Raw genomic sequence first — 15,650 nt, forward strand, 5'->3', positions numbered from 1 at the left:
AGAATCCTTTTTATATAAGGTCATTTGAAACAGTTTGGTTACGTTAAAGATTCCTCTGCTTGTTTAGGGATTAATATATAACTGTTTGTTGCGTCCAACACCGTCTTTCCACCCAAGATAATTTATTTTGAAGAGGGATGCAAAAATTTGCTTGTGTGGCTAGTTGTATAACTTAAATAAAACAGCTGGAATAATTTTTTTTGGCCATGAGGTTCAATTCATGGATTTGATTTCTCAGAGAAAGAATTTGAATGAAAACTTTCAAGCAATTTGGTTAGCATGCAGTTTGTCAATTTGGAAGCATTGTAACTTTGTGTTGTTCGACAATCAAGATTGCTTAGCTCGTACACATTTGGACATGGTACAGATTTTGGTTTGGTCATGGATCAAGTCTAAAGCTAAAGACTTTTAAGAATCAATGGAGCACTCAACCTCTTAAATGTCTAGAATTGTTATATGTAATGTGATTTTCAATTTTTTTTCTCTTTGGAGACACCGTTGTGTTTAGTGTTGTTTTTTGTAATTTTGAACTTTGTAACCTTTCGATCTTAGAATTCGTTATAGTTTGATGATGTTGTTTATGACATATTATATTTTTAACCTTAACCTTTTAAAAAAAATATCTTTGAACAATTTTATCCCACCATTAGCTCCTTTGTTTTGTCTTTCTTTTAGATTGTTTTTTTTTTTTGACAAAACTGTCTTTCTTTTATGGAAAATGTTAACAAGTGCCCTAAAGGCGTTGTTTAAACATCTAAAAGTAGCAACTTTTACATTGAAATTTGTAGGGTTATGACTTTATCAAGTGTTTGACTTGTATTTCTAAGATATAATTTCCTTTTGTAGATATCTTAAACAATGCATTTAGGACACTTTTTAACAAGACTCTTCTTTTATTTATGGAGTAATTTACAATACTTTAAATTCCAATGACAAATTTTTAGGGTTAAATAGCAATAACATGAAGCCCACTATTTATAAACAAAGCAACCGAACCATCACCTAAGAAAAGCAAACATTAGGTTAATAATCAGATCCTGTTTTTTATGCTTATTTCAGAAGGAAAAAAAAAAAAATCTAGTATAAGATTAATATTTTTTCCCTCAAAAAAATGATATTGTACGATGTGTATTGTACTTTCTAAATCTACCTAACCACATGCTTCATAATAAATTACACAAGGTTCACTTATTAACTGCTGAGGAGGTTATAGGAGATTAAAATAAATATTCCATGTGTTCCCCGTTTATGGGTTTCTTCTAAAAGTTTATTTTTTTTATTCTTGAGCTTAACTCAGTTGGTTGGGACAATACATAATATATGCAAGGTTCTGAGTTCAAACTCTGACCATCATAAAAAAAAAAGTTTTTTGTTTATTTTATTTTTTCAATTTTAGAATTCAAATTTATATTAATTATCAGAGTTTTGCTAACCTGTGTCCTTATGACAATGGTTAAGGAAACTAAAAGTAGTAGTTTTGCATTGGAAATTACAACTTTTTGACTTTTAAAAAGTTGAATTCAACACTTTTTTCCCATTTTTGAACAAATTTCTATTTGTGTTTTCCTAACCAATGCCCCAAGAGCACTCTTTAACATTTCCCTAATTATTATTTTGTAGAAATATCTTTGATTATTTATTATAGAGAGATACTCCCTCCGTCTTTAAATATAAGCAAAATTGACTTTTTAAGTTCATTCATTTAATGATGTATGTGGTCCATGGACGGAGGGAGTACATGTGAAATGAGGTGATAATTATTGAACGAATTATAGTATTTTTTTTATAAATAACAACAAATTAAACTTTTAAATGACAATTAAAAAAAGAAAAATGCTAACAGATGTTCTCAGGGAACTTGCTTAGAAGTCTAAAGTGAATGTTTATCTTGAAAATTATGCATTCAAAACATTGAAACAACAAAAAGTAACTTGTTTTACATAAAATTCATTAAATATTTTTATTTTTTAACATGCTAACATGACCCCAAAAAAACAATTCTACATTGAAAAACATAATATATCAGCTTTCAAAAAGTTGACAATGCGACTTTTAATATGTAGTATATTTCTATAATAAGTTCATTAACATGTATCCTTGAAGACACAAGTTAATATACTTATAAATTATTGGCACATGTAGAAAGTCATAAACATTGAAATATGTGTTTGAATGAGTGCAAGTGCACAAGCTCACAGTTGACTTGCACCACTTTTTTTCCTTTTCAAAATCTTAATTTGTTTCTCGTTGACTTTCATTCACTGAATTTGTATTGGTGGATAAATTTTCTATGCTAAAAACTTTTGAAGGGGGTGGACCCGTTGAGTTTGGCTATTCTCCATTACAATCATAATTCCCAACTAAATTATAATCCTCCGTCCCGAATTAGCTGAACCATTTTTTCTTTTCACATATATTAAAACAAATGTATAAATAAAGGAAAGATAAAAATAGTTTTAAGTGCTCTTGTTAAGTATTGGTGCATACTCCATTATCAATATATTTCACTTTGCATTTATGATAGTGGAGTATATTGAATTGAAAATTATGAAGAGTTATAAAAGGAAAAAAATAATTAATATTATATTGAAAAGTGAAATGACTCACTTATTTTGAAACACTTTATTTTTTGCAAATAGCCCAGTTATTGTGGGACAGAGTGAATAGTAATGATAGGTAGACATCCTTAATCTATATACCCCTTTATATCACTTTGAAAAATTTCAGTTAATCAAATATATGGTCTTTGTGACCACATTTTTTAGTTACGTGACCACTATTTTTCTAGAATTTATTTCGTTAACAAAGTTGAAAAATAGTGGTCACCCGCATTTAGTTGCGTGACCATATTTTTCAACTTCTAAATAGTGGTCACGCAATTGAAAAAATGTGGTCACACATACCATATATTTGATGAATTGAAATTTTCGAGAATAATACAAAGGGGTGTATACATTAAAGGTATTTACCAATCTTTATTCTTAAATTAAGTGTGTTTAGACTAACATTGAGATGAGCAAAATTGCAATCAAGTAATTTTGATAAAATTTACACTTTAAAATTTCAACAAAATCAAAGTATCTCCAATCAATCAAACCTACACACATTTAAATTGTACTTCAAATTAGTCTTCATTGATTCCCAAATTGTGATTTGAAAATTTTAAAAAGATACGTCCTCCTTGTCAAATCAGGTGTTTCTTTTATGTTTTATATGGTTCTTAAAAAAAATATGAATAATGTTGATTTTAATGATGAAATGTGTTTCATTTATTGTTAAAAAAATGTTTTATTTACCGAAACACTTTTATTAATTATAGTTAGTGAGATAGTTAGATGATTGAAATGCAATAAATTAGAGTATGGTTAGTGGAAACGAATAATAAATATTGCATTAGTATTATGCACTCTACAGTCACTATTATATATAAAAAAAAACATTTTAAATTCATTCATTATATCATGTATGTTTTCTATAATAAAGATAATATACATCATTAATTGAATTAATATAAAATGTTGATTTTTTTTTTCTTATAACAATGACCGGAGGTTGTAAGAAACAAATAATTGAAGATAAAAAAAATTGGTTAAGAGAACATATAATTTGAGACAGAAGGAGTATCTATTATCTACTTTTTTTTTTCCTTCTTCTTTCAATCAAATGATGATGCATATCTCACTGGTCATGCTTGATTGATCAAAAGTAGTAAAATAACTCCTCAATGAATGCCATATATGCCATTAACAAATAGCCCGTTTAAATTTACTTTTGGAGAGGATCAAATTGTTTCGACCAAAGCTAACATATACTCCCTCGTTTAAAATACACGTCGTATTTTTATAATATGTATTATTTACATTAACTTAATTTGCTCTTAATTTTTTAACTTATATACAAATGTTAGTATGTAAGATTTGTTTAATTTGTTTTGATAAATATTTTTAAAATATTAAATTTTTATAATTTTTTACTATAGAGGGTTATGATCAAATCTGTGCTCCAGGCCATTCCTTCCTATATTATGAGCATTTTCAGACTACCCAATTCTCTCCTTGATGAAATCGAGAAGATGATGAACTCTTTTTGGTGGGGTCATGGTGGCTCAAGTAATAGAGGGTTGAATTGGCTCTCTTGGGAGAAACTTTCGGTTCACAAAAAGGATGGAGGAATGAGTTTCAAGGATTTGGCAGCTTTTAATGTGGCAATGCTTGGTAAGCAAGGTTGGTTACTGCAAACTAATCCGGATAGTCTGGTCTCAAGAATTTTCAAAGCTAGATATTACCCAAATAGAAATTACCTAAATGCTAAGTTGGGTCATAATCCTTGTTTTGTTTGGCGAAGCATTCTCAGCGCCAAAGTGGTGGTTAGACAAGGAGCTCGTTGGAAAATTGGCTCGGGTTTCGACATTCCCATCATTAGCGAGCCATGGATTGGCTCAGGGTCCAGCATTCCACCCGTCGGTGATGACATGGTGGCCCTCCAACCTTATTCAGTCGGTAATCTAATCGACCAAGAGCGCAAAGTTTGGAATGAATCCTTTATCCGTCAACTCTTTGCAGATGAAACGATCCAAACCATCTTAAACACTCCTTTGCATCATCAAGTCGAGCGGGATAAACTGATCTGGAAGGCAGAAAAGAATGGCCATTATTTTGTGAGAAGCGCCTATCGTATCTGCATAGAAGAAGTAATCAACAATGATCATTTGCGCAAACCAGGATACTGGAGTGGTATCTGGAGACTAAAAGTTCCCCCGAAAGTCAAGAACTTAGTTTGGAGGATTTGTAGAGACTGTTTTCCAACTCGTGTGAAGTTAAGAGGCAGAGGTGTTAACTGTCCCTCAGTATGTGTTATGTGTGAGGATCCCCACGAAGATAGTTATCATTTGCTGTTTCATTGCCCAATTGCAGTTACTATATGGCAGTCTGCAAACCTTTGGCGCTTGATTGCTCCAGCTGTTCACCAATTTGATAATGCTCCTGATATCATTTTCCACTTATTGCAAAGTTTATCTGCCGAACAGAATGAGAGCATTGTTACTATAATCTGGAGTTTATGGAAAGCCAGGAACATGAAGCTTTGGCAACAGGTGTCAGACTCGAATTTCACCATTCTGGAAAGAGCAAAACATCTTTTGGAAGGCTGGCGTAGTGCTAATCATAACAACCATCCTTTAAGGCGCGGTAACTCAACTCCTATGTTGAATACTTCGCAACATGTTCAAAACAGGCATGTTCGTTGACAGAAACCGAGTGTTGGCAGATATAAATGTAATGTTGATGCATCCTTCCCAAACAACTCTAACCAAGTAGGTTTTGGAATGTGCATTCGTGATTCTGATGGGAATCATGTCCGGTCTAAAACCATGTTCTTCTCTCCAGCCTGTTCCATTGATATAGGGGAGGCCCTTGGTCTACATCACGCGATTCGATGGATATATGAACTTCAACTTACAAATGTTGATTTTGAAGTTGACTCTAAAAGAGTAGCTGATTATTTCAACAATGGCTGTGGTGATGTCACCGAATTTGGTTCTATTATGAATAGTAGTATTTACTTTACCAAGACCCATTTAACAAACTCTCATGTCGAGTTTATTAGGAGGCAAGCGAATGAGGTTGCACATACTCTAGCTAGGGCAGCCACATCTAGTACTAGCTTCCAGATCTTTGATGATATTCCTGCATGTATTTCTGATTTGATATTTAATGAAATGATATAATTTACCTTTTCTCAAAAAAAAATAATTAAAGATATCAACAATCAAAGTTCTTAAAAAATAAACAATCAAATTTTTGTCCGATCATGTGTTAAATGATTGATTACGACATGTATTTTGAAATAGAGAGAATAATTGTTTTGGTAAAAATATATAAATTATATATGGACAATTTATTTTCCTATGCTTCCATTAGAATATGTACCGAAAATTCTATTAGTGCCTTTTTTAGTATAAAACATGTATCTCAATGTTCTTTAAGGAAAAACAAGCTTCTTTCATTATTTTTAGGCTAAACGGTCCTTTTTGCTTCCTAAGTTTTAAAATATTGTAATTTTGGTCTCCTATCAATTTTTTTTTGGCCCCCATGTATAGGGAAATATGATTTTTTGACCCCTTATCTTTTCAAAAAGTTGCGATTATGATCCCTATTTTGGGACACGTGGCGTCTTCTCATCAATTTTGGGACGAAAGGGGCCAAAATTGTCATTTTTTTAAATATGGGGTCAAAATCACAACAATTTAAAATTTAAGGGGCGAAAAATACAATTTAGCCTAAATTTAATGTTATTGCATTTTTGGAGTTAAATTCGAATGTGAGACTATAATCGTCATAAGAGCATCTCATCAAAACAACTTTGGTATAATGTAGTTCTTCATGATCACAATGATGTCAATTACATTTCTTTAGAAACAAAAAATTTAAAAAAGAAAGAAAAAGAAGAACACACTAAAAAGGATATAAATAAACTAATAAGAGAACTACTTAAAACCTTAGATTTGGATGGTGAAATACAACTAAGTTGTTATCAATTTAAGCCACAAAAAGCATATCCATTGATGTTTTTCTATTTAAAAAAATTATTGAACTTATTTGTAGGGTCATGGGTTAACCATATTAGTGCCCATTGCCAGCAAATGGTGTTGGGATTGAAATGGATATATATGTATGTATATACTTTTGCTTTAAATCATTCTTAAGTTGCAGCCCATTACTCATACACAACATGGGAGAACCATAACGATGTATCTTAAGCTATAATTGATCAGCATCTCAATATTATCATAAAAATAAACAATCAAGATTCGAAATATTTAAAATTGTTCTCTTTATATGTACTTTCGTAATCGTGGGTTCTTTCCCAGCAAATTCTTATATGCATGTGACACTTTATTTGATATCATCAAAGCCATCATTTTTCAACTTTTATTAATTTATGTATAATCTTAATTTAAATTCTTTTTTTTTTAATGTTATTCACTTGGTTGTTTTTCTAGCAAGTTAAAGTTTACGAATATTTAGGCCTTAGGAAATGGGTATATTTTACTTTTTAAGATAAAGAAATGAGTTTTTTTAGTTTACGAAGTGAAAATGGATAATTGAAGTGTAAGATAAGACTTAATAAAAGAAATGCGAGAGAAAGTCATCTATTTAATCATTAATGATTGCTCTACTCGTCCATCGTGTTTTCCAAATACAGAAAACACTTAGTGGAAGATGGATTCCAATTCATGTTGTGAAAAAAAAAACTTGTTAAAAGATATGTTTCGGTATGTGGGGGGCTAACATAAGGTTCATAACTTGATCAAAGTTAGCTCACGAATCCTTGTTTTATGCCTAAATAAAAAATGTTGGTAGGTTTAGGTTATGGACCATAGTCGACCTAAAAATGATATGGACCATGACAAAAACTAGTAAGTTTAGAAAATTCATACATCTTGTTTTTTGAAGCGGAAAATTCATACATCTATAGACCACACAGATATATGTTGAAAAAAAAAATTAAACAAGTTATAAAAATTTGTGGACATGCATCAAAACCACAAATTTGAGTCGTCCAAAGCTAACGGTTACTAATATGTTAAATCAAAATTTGTTACTCGTTAGCGTACTAATGTTTGTAATTCATACGCATTATTACAATGACAAGATCAGACAGACAGACGGACAGAAAACGGTAATAATTATAATAAAACAAGATTACAAACGGATTTATTTTTTATTGCTTTATTTGATGCAAGAATTACAAGATGCCATAAAGTTAATAATACACGATAAGACAAAATTCTCATGCATGCAAACAACTTATGTTACAAATAAACACTTTGATTTGAATTCTTTCATCTATTGAAATATATGTTGGTGTACATATAAGTAACACTTCTTCATTTCTGTTCACTAAAGAAGTGATTAATAGTTGGCATAACCTCTGGTGGTCGAGTTCGAAGGAAATTCCTCAAGCCATGCTTAGCATATTTCTCTCCTTCTTCTTTGTTATCAAACACTCCCTTGGTGCGGCCATTTTTGCTTATCCTATGTAGGAAAATTATCAAATCAAATAAGCAAAACAAAACAAATCAAACAATTACACTAATTGTGTCAATATAATATATGTTCCTTTCTTCATTATAAAGATTATGTTGAAACAACCGTCAAAACTAATAAAAAAATAATTTTTGTCATTAAAGAGATTACTAGGCTGGATCGTGAACTATGTCGCTTTGTTTAAGACGTGTGTGTTCCAACAGATTCTAGTAAAAACATTTGAGCTGAAAATCTAAATAATTAAATTAGTGAGAAAATTTTAAAGGGAGAAAATATGAAACCCCCTCTAATAGATTCAATTCCATATTTTTTCTGTCACTAATTTTCGTTGCTAATTTTGCTATTTCTTATTAGAATTGTACCTAACATCAGGGTTCTGGAGCAAGTTTCTTGTTAACTGGAAGACACACATGCTTGTCACAAAGGTCATTGCAGCCAATAGAGGGTAAACCTATATATAAAAAAGTTAAAATTCAAGTATTCAACAAAACTATAATGAGAATAATAATGAATCAATTTAAAGTATATATTTTACCTCTGGTTTCATCCAGCGCCCCATTAATTTGGAAAAGTGTTTCTTTTATGATACTTTGCCTTTTGGGATTAAAAAACAGAATTCTTGGTTTCTTGAATTTCAAAAAGTTTTGTTTTGCTATTTCTACAAAATATTAGCAATGGTTATTTGATCTTTATTTTTCTTGAATGACCTATGATTCTATGTGCTATTTGTATATATAGTAGTTGGTAAGGTAGAATTTGCTTGGATAACCTTTACAATGGGCTAATAGCTAGCATTGTAATCAAACGTCAAAATTAAAATTTAATATTTGACTTGTAGTAAAAACCAGGGGCTAGCCTCATGTTTTTCTCTATTTTTTTAAACAAGGAAATGCAAAGAATGACTCAAAGTCATGCCAATAGGGCAACGCAGTTATTAACGACAACTATATCTATTTAATTATTTTATTGTAGATTATTCTCTTGTTTGTTATTGGATTGAGAAGGATATTATAAGTATATATTTTTTCGTATGATAGGCTAGAAATTTTTCGTAATATATTTTTCAACACACAACATGTATGTATAACTTGGTCACGTCAACTTTTGACTAGGGTTATAAACTATAAAGAGATAATAACGACCATGAAAATCACAAAATTTCTTGTTTGAAAGGACGAGGAATTTATTTCATTGGATATATGACTCGTACATTGGTTTCGATATCTCTTGACTCGTACATTGGTTTCTGATACGATTGTGAGTCGAGAAGGATCACCCTAATGCCAACGCAGACCCACTTATTGCTAACACATTATTAACTTCTCAAAACTCCTTTCATTCTTTCATTTTTTTGGTAAAAATATAGAATGGAGCCCAATAAAAATAAATAATCAATTTAACGAACATTCATAGAAATGCAAGTGCCAACAATATCATCAAACAAGAGATTTTGAAGCTCTTTAGGAGATGTCTCAGTAACATCTAAGTCAAAATATCGATTGAATTCATATATATACTAAAATTAGCTAGCCAATCAGGGGCAGATCTGGACTCACAATATTGGTGAGGCACAATTTTATGTCAAATAATCAAATAAAACGTAAGCATAGGAACCGAGCGCGAGTTAGCTTCCGTTTGTAGCGAGCGACAATTAACTTGCATTTGGGTTATTAGGGTAAATTTTGGGGGTAAATGAGCAATTTTAAAAGTGAGAAGGGTAATATTGAATAACATATGCAAATATGAAGCCCAAGCCCATAACAACAAACAAACATCCTTATCCTTATCCTTATCTTCTTATTCCTAAACAAAGCTTTGTTGCCCTAATTTTAACCTAATATTTTATCAATTTTTCCCTCCTTCAAAACCTAACCATATTTCCTAATTCCCCTCCTCCAAACCCTAACCATGATTTCCTAATTTCACTCCTCCTAAACCTATCTAATATTTTAACCTAATATTTTAGCAACTTTTTCCTCCTTCAAAACCTAACCATATTTCCTAATTCCCCTCCTCCAAACCCTAACCATGATTTCCTAACTTCACTCCTCCTAAAACCTATCCAATTGATTTCCATAAACCATATCTCCTAACTCCCCTCCTCCAAACCCTCACCAATATATTTTAATCATTTCTCCTAAACCGAAATCTCTTTCTAAAACCATACCTTTCTCTTAAACCGAAATTTCTTAATCAACATGGCTTCCAGAAACATTTAGTCTTTGCTGTCATACCACTGCCGCCTCACTGGTAACCATATTTTCATTCCACTCTGGTTTATACTAAATATATAGACTTTTGCTCTTATTCCTCGCTGTTGTAAAGTATAAATCATTCTTTCAATCCCTTTTAATCTTTTGTAGGTCCGTTGGTGAAAAACCCTCTTTTCGATCTTGACAAAGCAATCAACAAGCTGAGACTGAAATACATATCATATATCGTTGAATATGACATTGATGTTGTATGTGTTTTTTGCGAAATATACCTATTCTTAATTATTTGCATTCTATTTTATCAACGTTTGTGATGTTTTTGTTTGTTATTTTTTTAGGGTGCAGTATGCTTGCCAAACATGTTTGGCGGTGATTTTGGAGATCAAATTGGGCGCTATGCAATATTGACTGATCCTAAGTCCAACAAGTTTGAAGTATTGGTCGACAAAGTAAACAGAGCATTTTTTCTCACAAAGGGATGGAAAGCGATTCGTGAATTTTACGGAATCGATCTTGGTGCCTGGATTACCTTAGTTTTTGTTGGTGAAGGACAGTTTGATATACAGTTGACTGATAGCTTTCACAAGAGTATCCCCTACCCAGTTTTTGATCCCCCTATGCATTTCCTTCTTGACAAGATGAATTTGCAAGCAACTTTCGATGACTATCTCCCCCCAATAACATCTCTTCTCGCTTATCGTAACAATATCACTGACATGGTTCTTGATTTAAAAAAAAAGGTTGCATGGTATGATACACTTTTCGTGTCCACCTTAACTTCATTTATTCCTTTTCCGTTTAGTTGATATAAGTTACATGGATTTCTAATTTTGCAGATTCTACTTTACATCGGCAATGTTCCGCAGATGCTTGATACACTCAAAGACAACTGTGAATATTATCGACGATTGCGGTAACTTATGGGTGTGTGAGCTAACTTTTGAAACTTTTTCTTATGAACACTCCAAGATAGGACGGCGTTGGAATAGGTTTATGGAAGCTCGCAGGCTCCGTGAATGTGTGAAGATCAGAGGGGGTGCTCCGATGGTTGGGTCACATGATACCATCTACCTTGATGTTATTTACAATTAGTCCATGTTTAGATAAATTGTGCAACATCTTTCCACTTTGAATTTTAAGTTTTAGTTTCTTAAAGTTTTGGAAGCATCTATTTTTCTGTCTTTGAATTTAGCAAATGTCCCTTGAATTTCATAAATAATTTAGCCTTGCTTTGCTTTGGTTTTTGATTTATATATTTGTGTTTGTGCTCCTCAAACTATATTTAGTAGCATTGTTGTGTTATTGAAGCATTTTAGTAGCATAGCTTTTAGTAACATTATTAGTAACAATTACTACCTTTTGGTGACACTTTTAGTAACATTATTACTAACAATTACTAATCCTAATCTCTAAAATATGTTTTGGTTGGAATCAAACTAAAATCTTAATCCTAATTTCTCTCATTCAAGTAACTAAGAAATTTCATCCACATCTCTAAAGTACATTTTTGGAGGAAACAAACTAAAATCCTTATTTATCTCATTCAAATAATTACGGAATTTCATCCACATCTCTAAAATATATTTTGGGTGGAAACAAACTAAAAATCATAATTCCTTTCATTCAAGTAACTATTAAAGATTTCATTCACATCTTTAAAATATTTTTTAGCTGGAAACAAACTAAAATCCTAATCCTAATTTCTCTCATTCAAGTAACCAATAGATTTCATCCACATCTCTAAAGTAACTTTTTGGTAGAAACAAACCAAAATCCTTATTTCTCTCATTCAAATAAGTAAGAGATTTCATCCACATCTCTAAAATATGTTTTGGGTGGAAACAAACTAAAAATCCTAATTCATCTCATTCAAGTAACTACTACATTTCACCCGAGTCAACTATCCTAATAATTTGTTCTACGCCCCTAAACCCTATTTACAAGTCAATTCTTAAGTCAAACACACTGCCCCATCAAGAATATTATTTTCATATTATTTGTATTTATCTTTATCCTAAAATGTTGGGCATTTCCTAAATTTAATCCACTTCAAGTGTATCCATTTGTGTTGCGCCCTCCCAATTTACATGCCAATTCTTAAGTAAAAAAAAATGTCTCATCAAAAATATTAATTTCATTTTATTCATATTAATCTTTATCCTAAAATGTTGGGCATTTCCTAATTTTATTCCACTATTTTGTGCTTATCGTGATAAGTAATACTCTTTATTGCTCAACCATCATATCTTACTCACACGTATTGTTCGAGGGGTGGTTTAAAGATATTGATTAATGACGAGGACGGCGATTATACCGATGTTGCATCAAATGTGGTCTACAAAGAAGTTTTCTGTAATGTGTATGACTTTTTTTTGTATTATTCATTTTCTTACTTATTGAAACTATTTGCATGTCAACGTACTTCAGTTTCCCTTTTAAAATTATATGTTATGTTAAAATAACAGAAATCGCGTCTTAGAATTATGGAACAATAACAAAGTCTATCGTAATTGACATTATGCTTTGATTCACGACAATTTTTACATTCAAGCGAACTACATTGTTTTATTTTTACAGTGAATATTTACTTCTTAAAATGACCCGTGCGTTAGCATGGGTCAGTGGTCTAGTTATCCTTAATATTTAATTTTTGCTAACAACGCAACCCTAATTCCAAAACCTAACCCTAATAAAAATGGCGCCATATCATTAAAATTTGAAATTCAAATCTCCCTCAAATACCCTAATGAGTAATTAAGCAATAATCACTCCAAAACAATTTCATATGTGCTCATGCCCTTAATTAAGGTTTTTTTTTTTTCTTTCTAAATTACCTTTGAAAATTCATGGGCAATTTACCCAAATCAATCAAAATTTTCCATGTGTACTCCATTAGAATAATAACATTTATTATTTTATTTTGCAAAAATTTAGCATGTATTTTATTATTTGCATATTCACCCCATCTTAAATTAATGATTTTTTATAGGGAATTTAATACAAAGATTATGCATTCATTCCAATTTAGTTGAACGACTTGGCAAAAATTATTAAAAATTAAAATTATCATGGGAATCGAACTTGAATGCACCCACTTATTTGAAATGTTTTCTCAAACCACTTAACCAATACATTTTTTATGAATTAAATTGGAATGCAAAAATATGTTATTAGTGAGCAATTTTTTTTTTTTTTTTTTGCAGTGACTTATAACCTAGCTTTAGTAAAAATAATAATAATCATTTTATATGTGTATATTTATGAAATAGTAAATCTTTCTTAAAAAATAATAATAAATTCATTCAATTGATTTTTTATATTGTAAATATCATTCTTTTATATAAATTCATACTTTTATATAGATTCGATGAACTACAACATTGTTTCATTTGTGATCAACCGAATTTTGACTTATTTTAGGTATTATCTTTCATTTGGATCAGATAAATTGTTTAAAGGTATTAATTTTTTTTTGCAGAGTCTTATAAGTTATAACCTAGCTTTTGTAAAAAAAAATCATTTTATGTGTATATTTATGAAATAGTAAATCTTTCTTAAAAAAAAAAATATGAATCATTCATTTGATTTTTTATATTTTAAATATATTTCTTTTATATAAATTCATACTTTTATATAGATTCGATGAACTACAACAATGTTTCATTTGTGATCAACCAAATTATGATTTATTTTAGATAATATCTTTCATTTGGCTCAGATAAATTGTTTAAAGGTATTAATTTTTTTTTTTGCAATGTCTTATAAGTTATAACTTAGCTTTAGTAAAAAAAAAAGCTTATTTAATTCTTTGGTTTTATTTTGGTCTCACAATTAATAAAACTCACGTTTTAGTCCTTCACTTTTCCCACAGTTTGCCAAATAAATTAACTTTAACCTCAAATATCTATGGTGAACCCACTGGTCCACCATAGATCCTATTAATTTTTTTAATATAAACCGTTTGATCTTTTTTAATAAAGAAGGATTGTTAGATCATGCATGTTCACTGTATCTTACTGTGAACCAACAACATCTAGCATTATATCCCATACTTCATCTTCTTCCTTCCCCTCATTCATCACCTTCATAAAAAAAAATTCAAAAAAAATCCAGATAACCACCATCAAAACCTCTTTTTCAAAATCACCATCAACACCGTTGTTTATATATCCATCATCTCAATCCATCTCTCTCTCAATTGAACCCACGCACCCCAAATCCGAATTCGAATTCGACAATAAAAAATTGAAGCTGGGATTGATTTTTTATTGAGAAGTCAAAAATGAAAGAGAAGGAGGAGAATGCAATGAAGATGATAGAAGGGAAAATGGTATCCGATGGAGAAGAGAGAGCATGAGAGGTAAGGAATAGTTTAGGAAAAAAGGGTTTAAGGGGCTAGAGAGTAGATCGGGATTGAGAGAGATAGATTGGGAAAAAAATCAATTTTTTTTAAGCATTGTCATTGAGAACTATTGTAATTACATCTATGATTCTGGAATTCTTCTGCTTAACAGTCCTTCTTGGTTCAGCAAAAACGATGCAAATCTATAGGAAGATGAATTGGGTTAAAAATTGGAATAATAAGGAATGAATGAATATGAATCAGAAGAAGCAAAAATATATTCTTGACGTGGGAGAAAAGATTAATGAGAATTAGAATCTTGTCCAAATATTATGTACCAACATAAGAATCTTAAAAAAATTACTTTAAATTTATCTATTTAGTTTTTAAAATGTTGGATCTTCTTGTTGTTGATTGATGATTATGGATTTTGTTTTAATGGTATAATTGGGATAATAAAAAAGCAATTATTAAATATACTCATATAGTTTGTTACACTTTTTAAATGATAAAGGAAAAAAACCAGACATACATATCGTGTTTGTTACATTTGTTTCAATATTTAAATTTATTCTTATTTATTTGTTACATGTGTTGTTTGTATTAAAAATTAAGGGTATTTTTGGAAAGAAAAATACTGCCCAAAAGTGCTCAAAGAGATAGTTTTTTTTTTTTTTTATATATAGTATAGATACTATATATAACTAGCGAAAAAACGGGCACGTGACATGTGTAAATTATGAACGGTATTTTATATGAAATTTTGATTTTGATTAAAATTATAAGTACTAATATTTGTGAAATTAAAATTGTAACAAACCCAAAAAAATCATGTTTATCTTTTACCACAACAACACAGTAGTTTAACAAATATAATACAAATTCTTATCTTTTTTTAATACCACCAAGAATGTAACATTAATATAGAAAAATTTGTTTAAGGGTATAATTGAAATTATAAAAAATTCAGCCCAAAGTCTCTATTCCCTTCATATATAGTATATATAGTATTTTGTCAAAAAAAAAAAAAAAGTATATATAGTATTG

General features: G+C 30.3%; 1 protein-coding gene across 1 annotated transcript; it reads right to left on the minus strand.

Annotated features, from left to right (window-relative positions):
• Positions 1 to 7,687: 7,687 nt before the first annotated feature.
• On the minus strand, positions 7,688 to 8,761 carry LOC25497604 (uncharacterized). Its single transcript, XM_013592223.3, has 3 exons — positions 8,584 to 8,761; positions 8,411 to 8,499; positions 7,688 to 8,036 (listed from the first exon to the last, which is right to left on the minus strand). The coding sequence occupies exons 1-3, from the start codon at positions 8,605 to 8,607 to the stop codon at positions 7,889 to 7,891; spliced, it is 261 nt and encodes an 86-aa protein (XP_013447677.1). The 5' UTR covers positions 8,608 to 8,761; the 3' UTR covers positions 7,688 to 7,888.
• Between the last annotated feature and the right edge of the window lie 6,889 nt (positions 8,762 to 15,650).

The sequence above is a fragment of the Medicago truncatula genome, chromosome 7 (genome assembly GCF_003473485.1).
Source record: "Medicago truncatula cultivar Jemalong A17 chromosome 7, MtrunA17r5.0-ANR, whole genome shotgun sequence".
NCBI lineage: Eukaryota > Viridiplantae > Streptophyta > Magnoliopsida > Fabales > Fabaceae > Medicago > Medicago truncatula.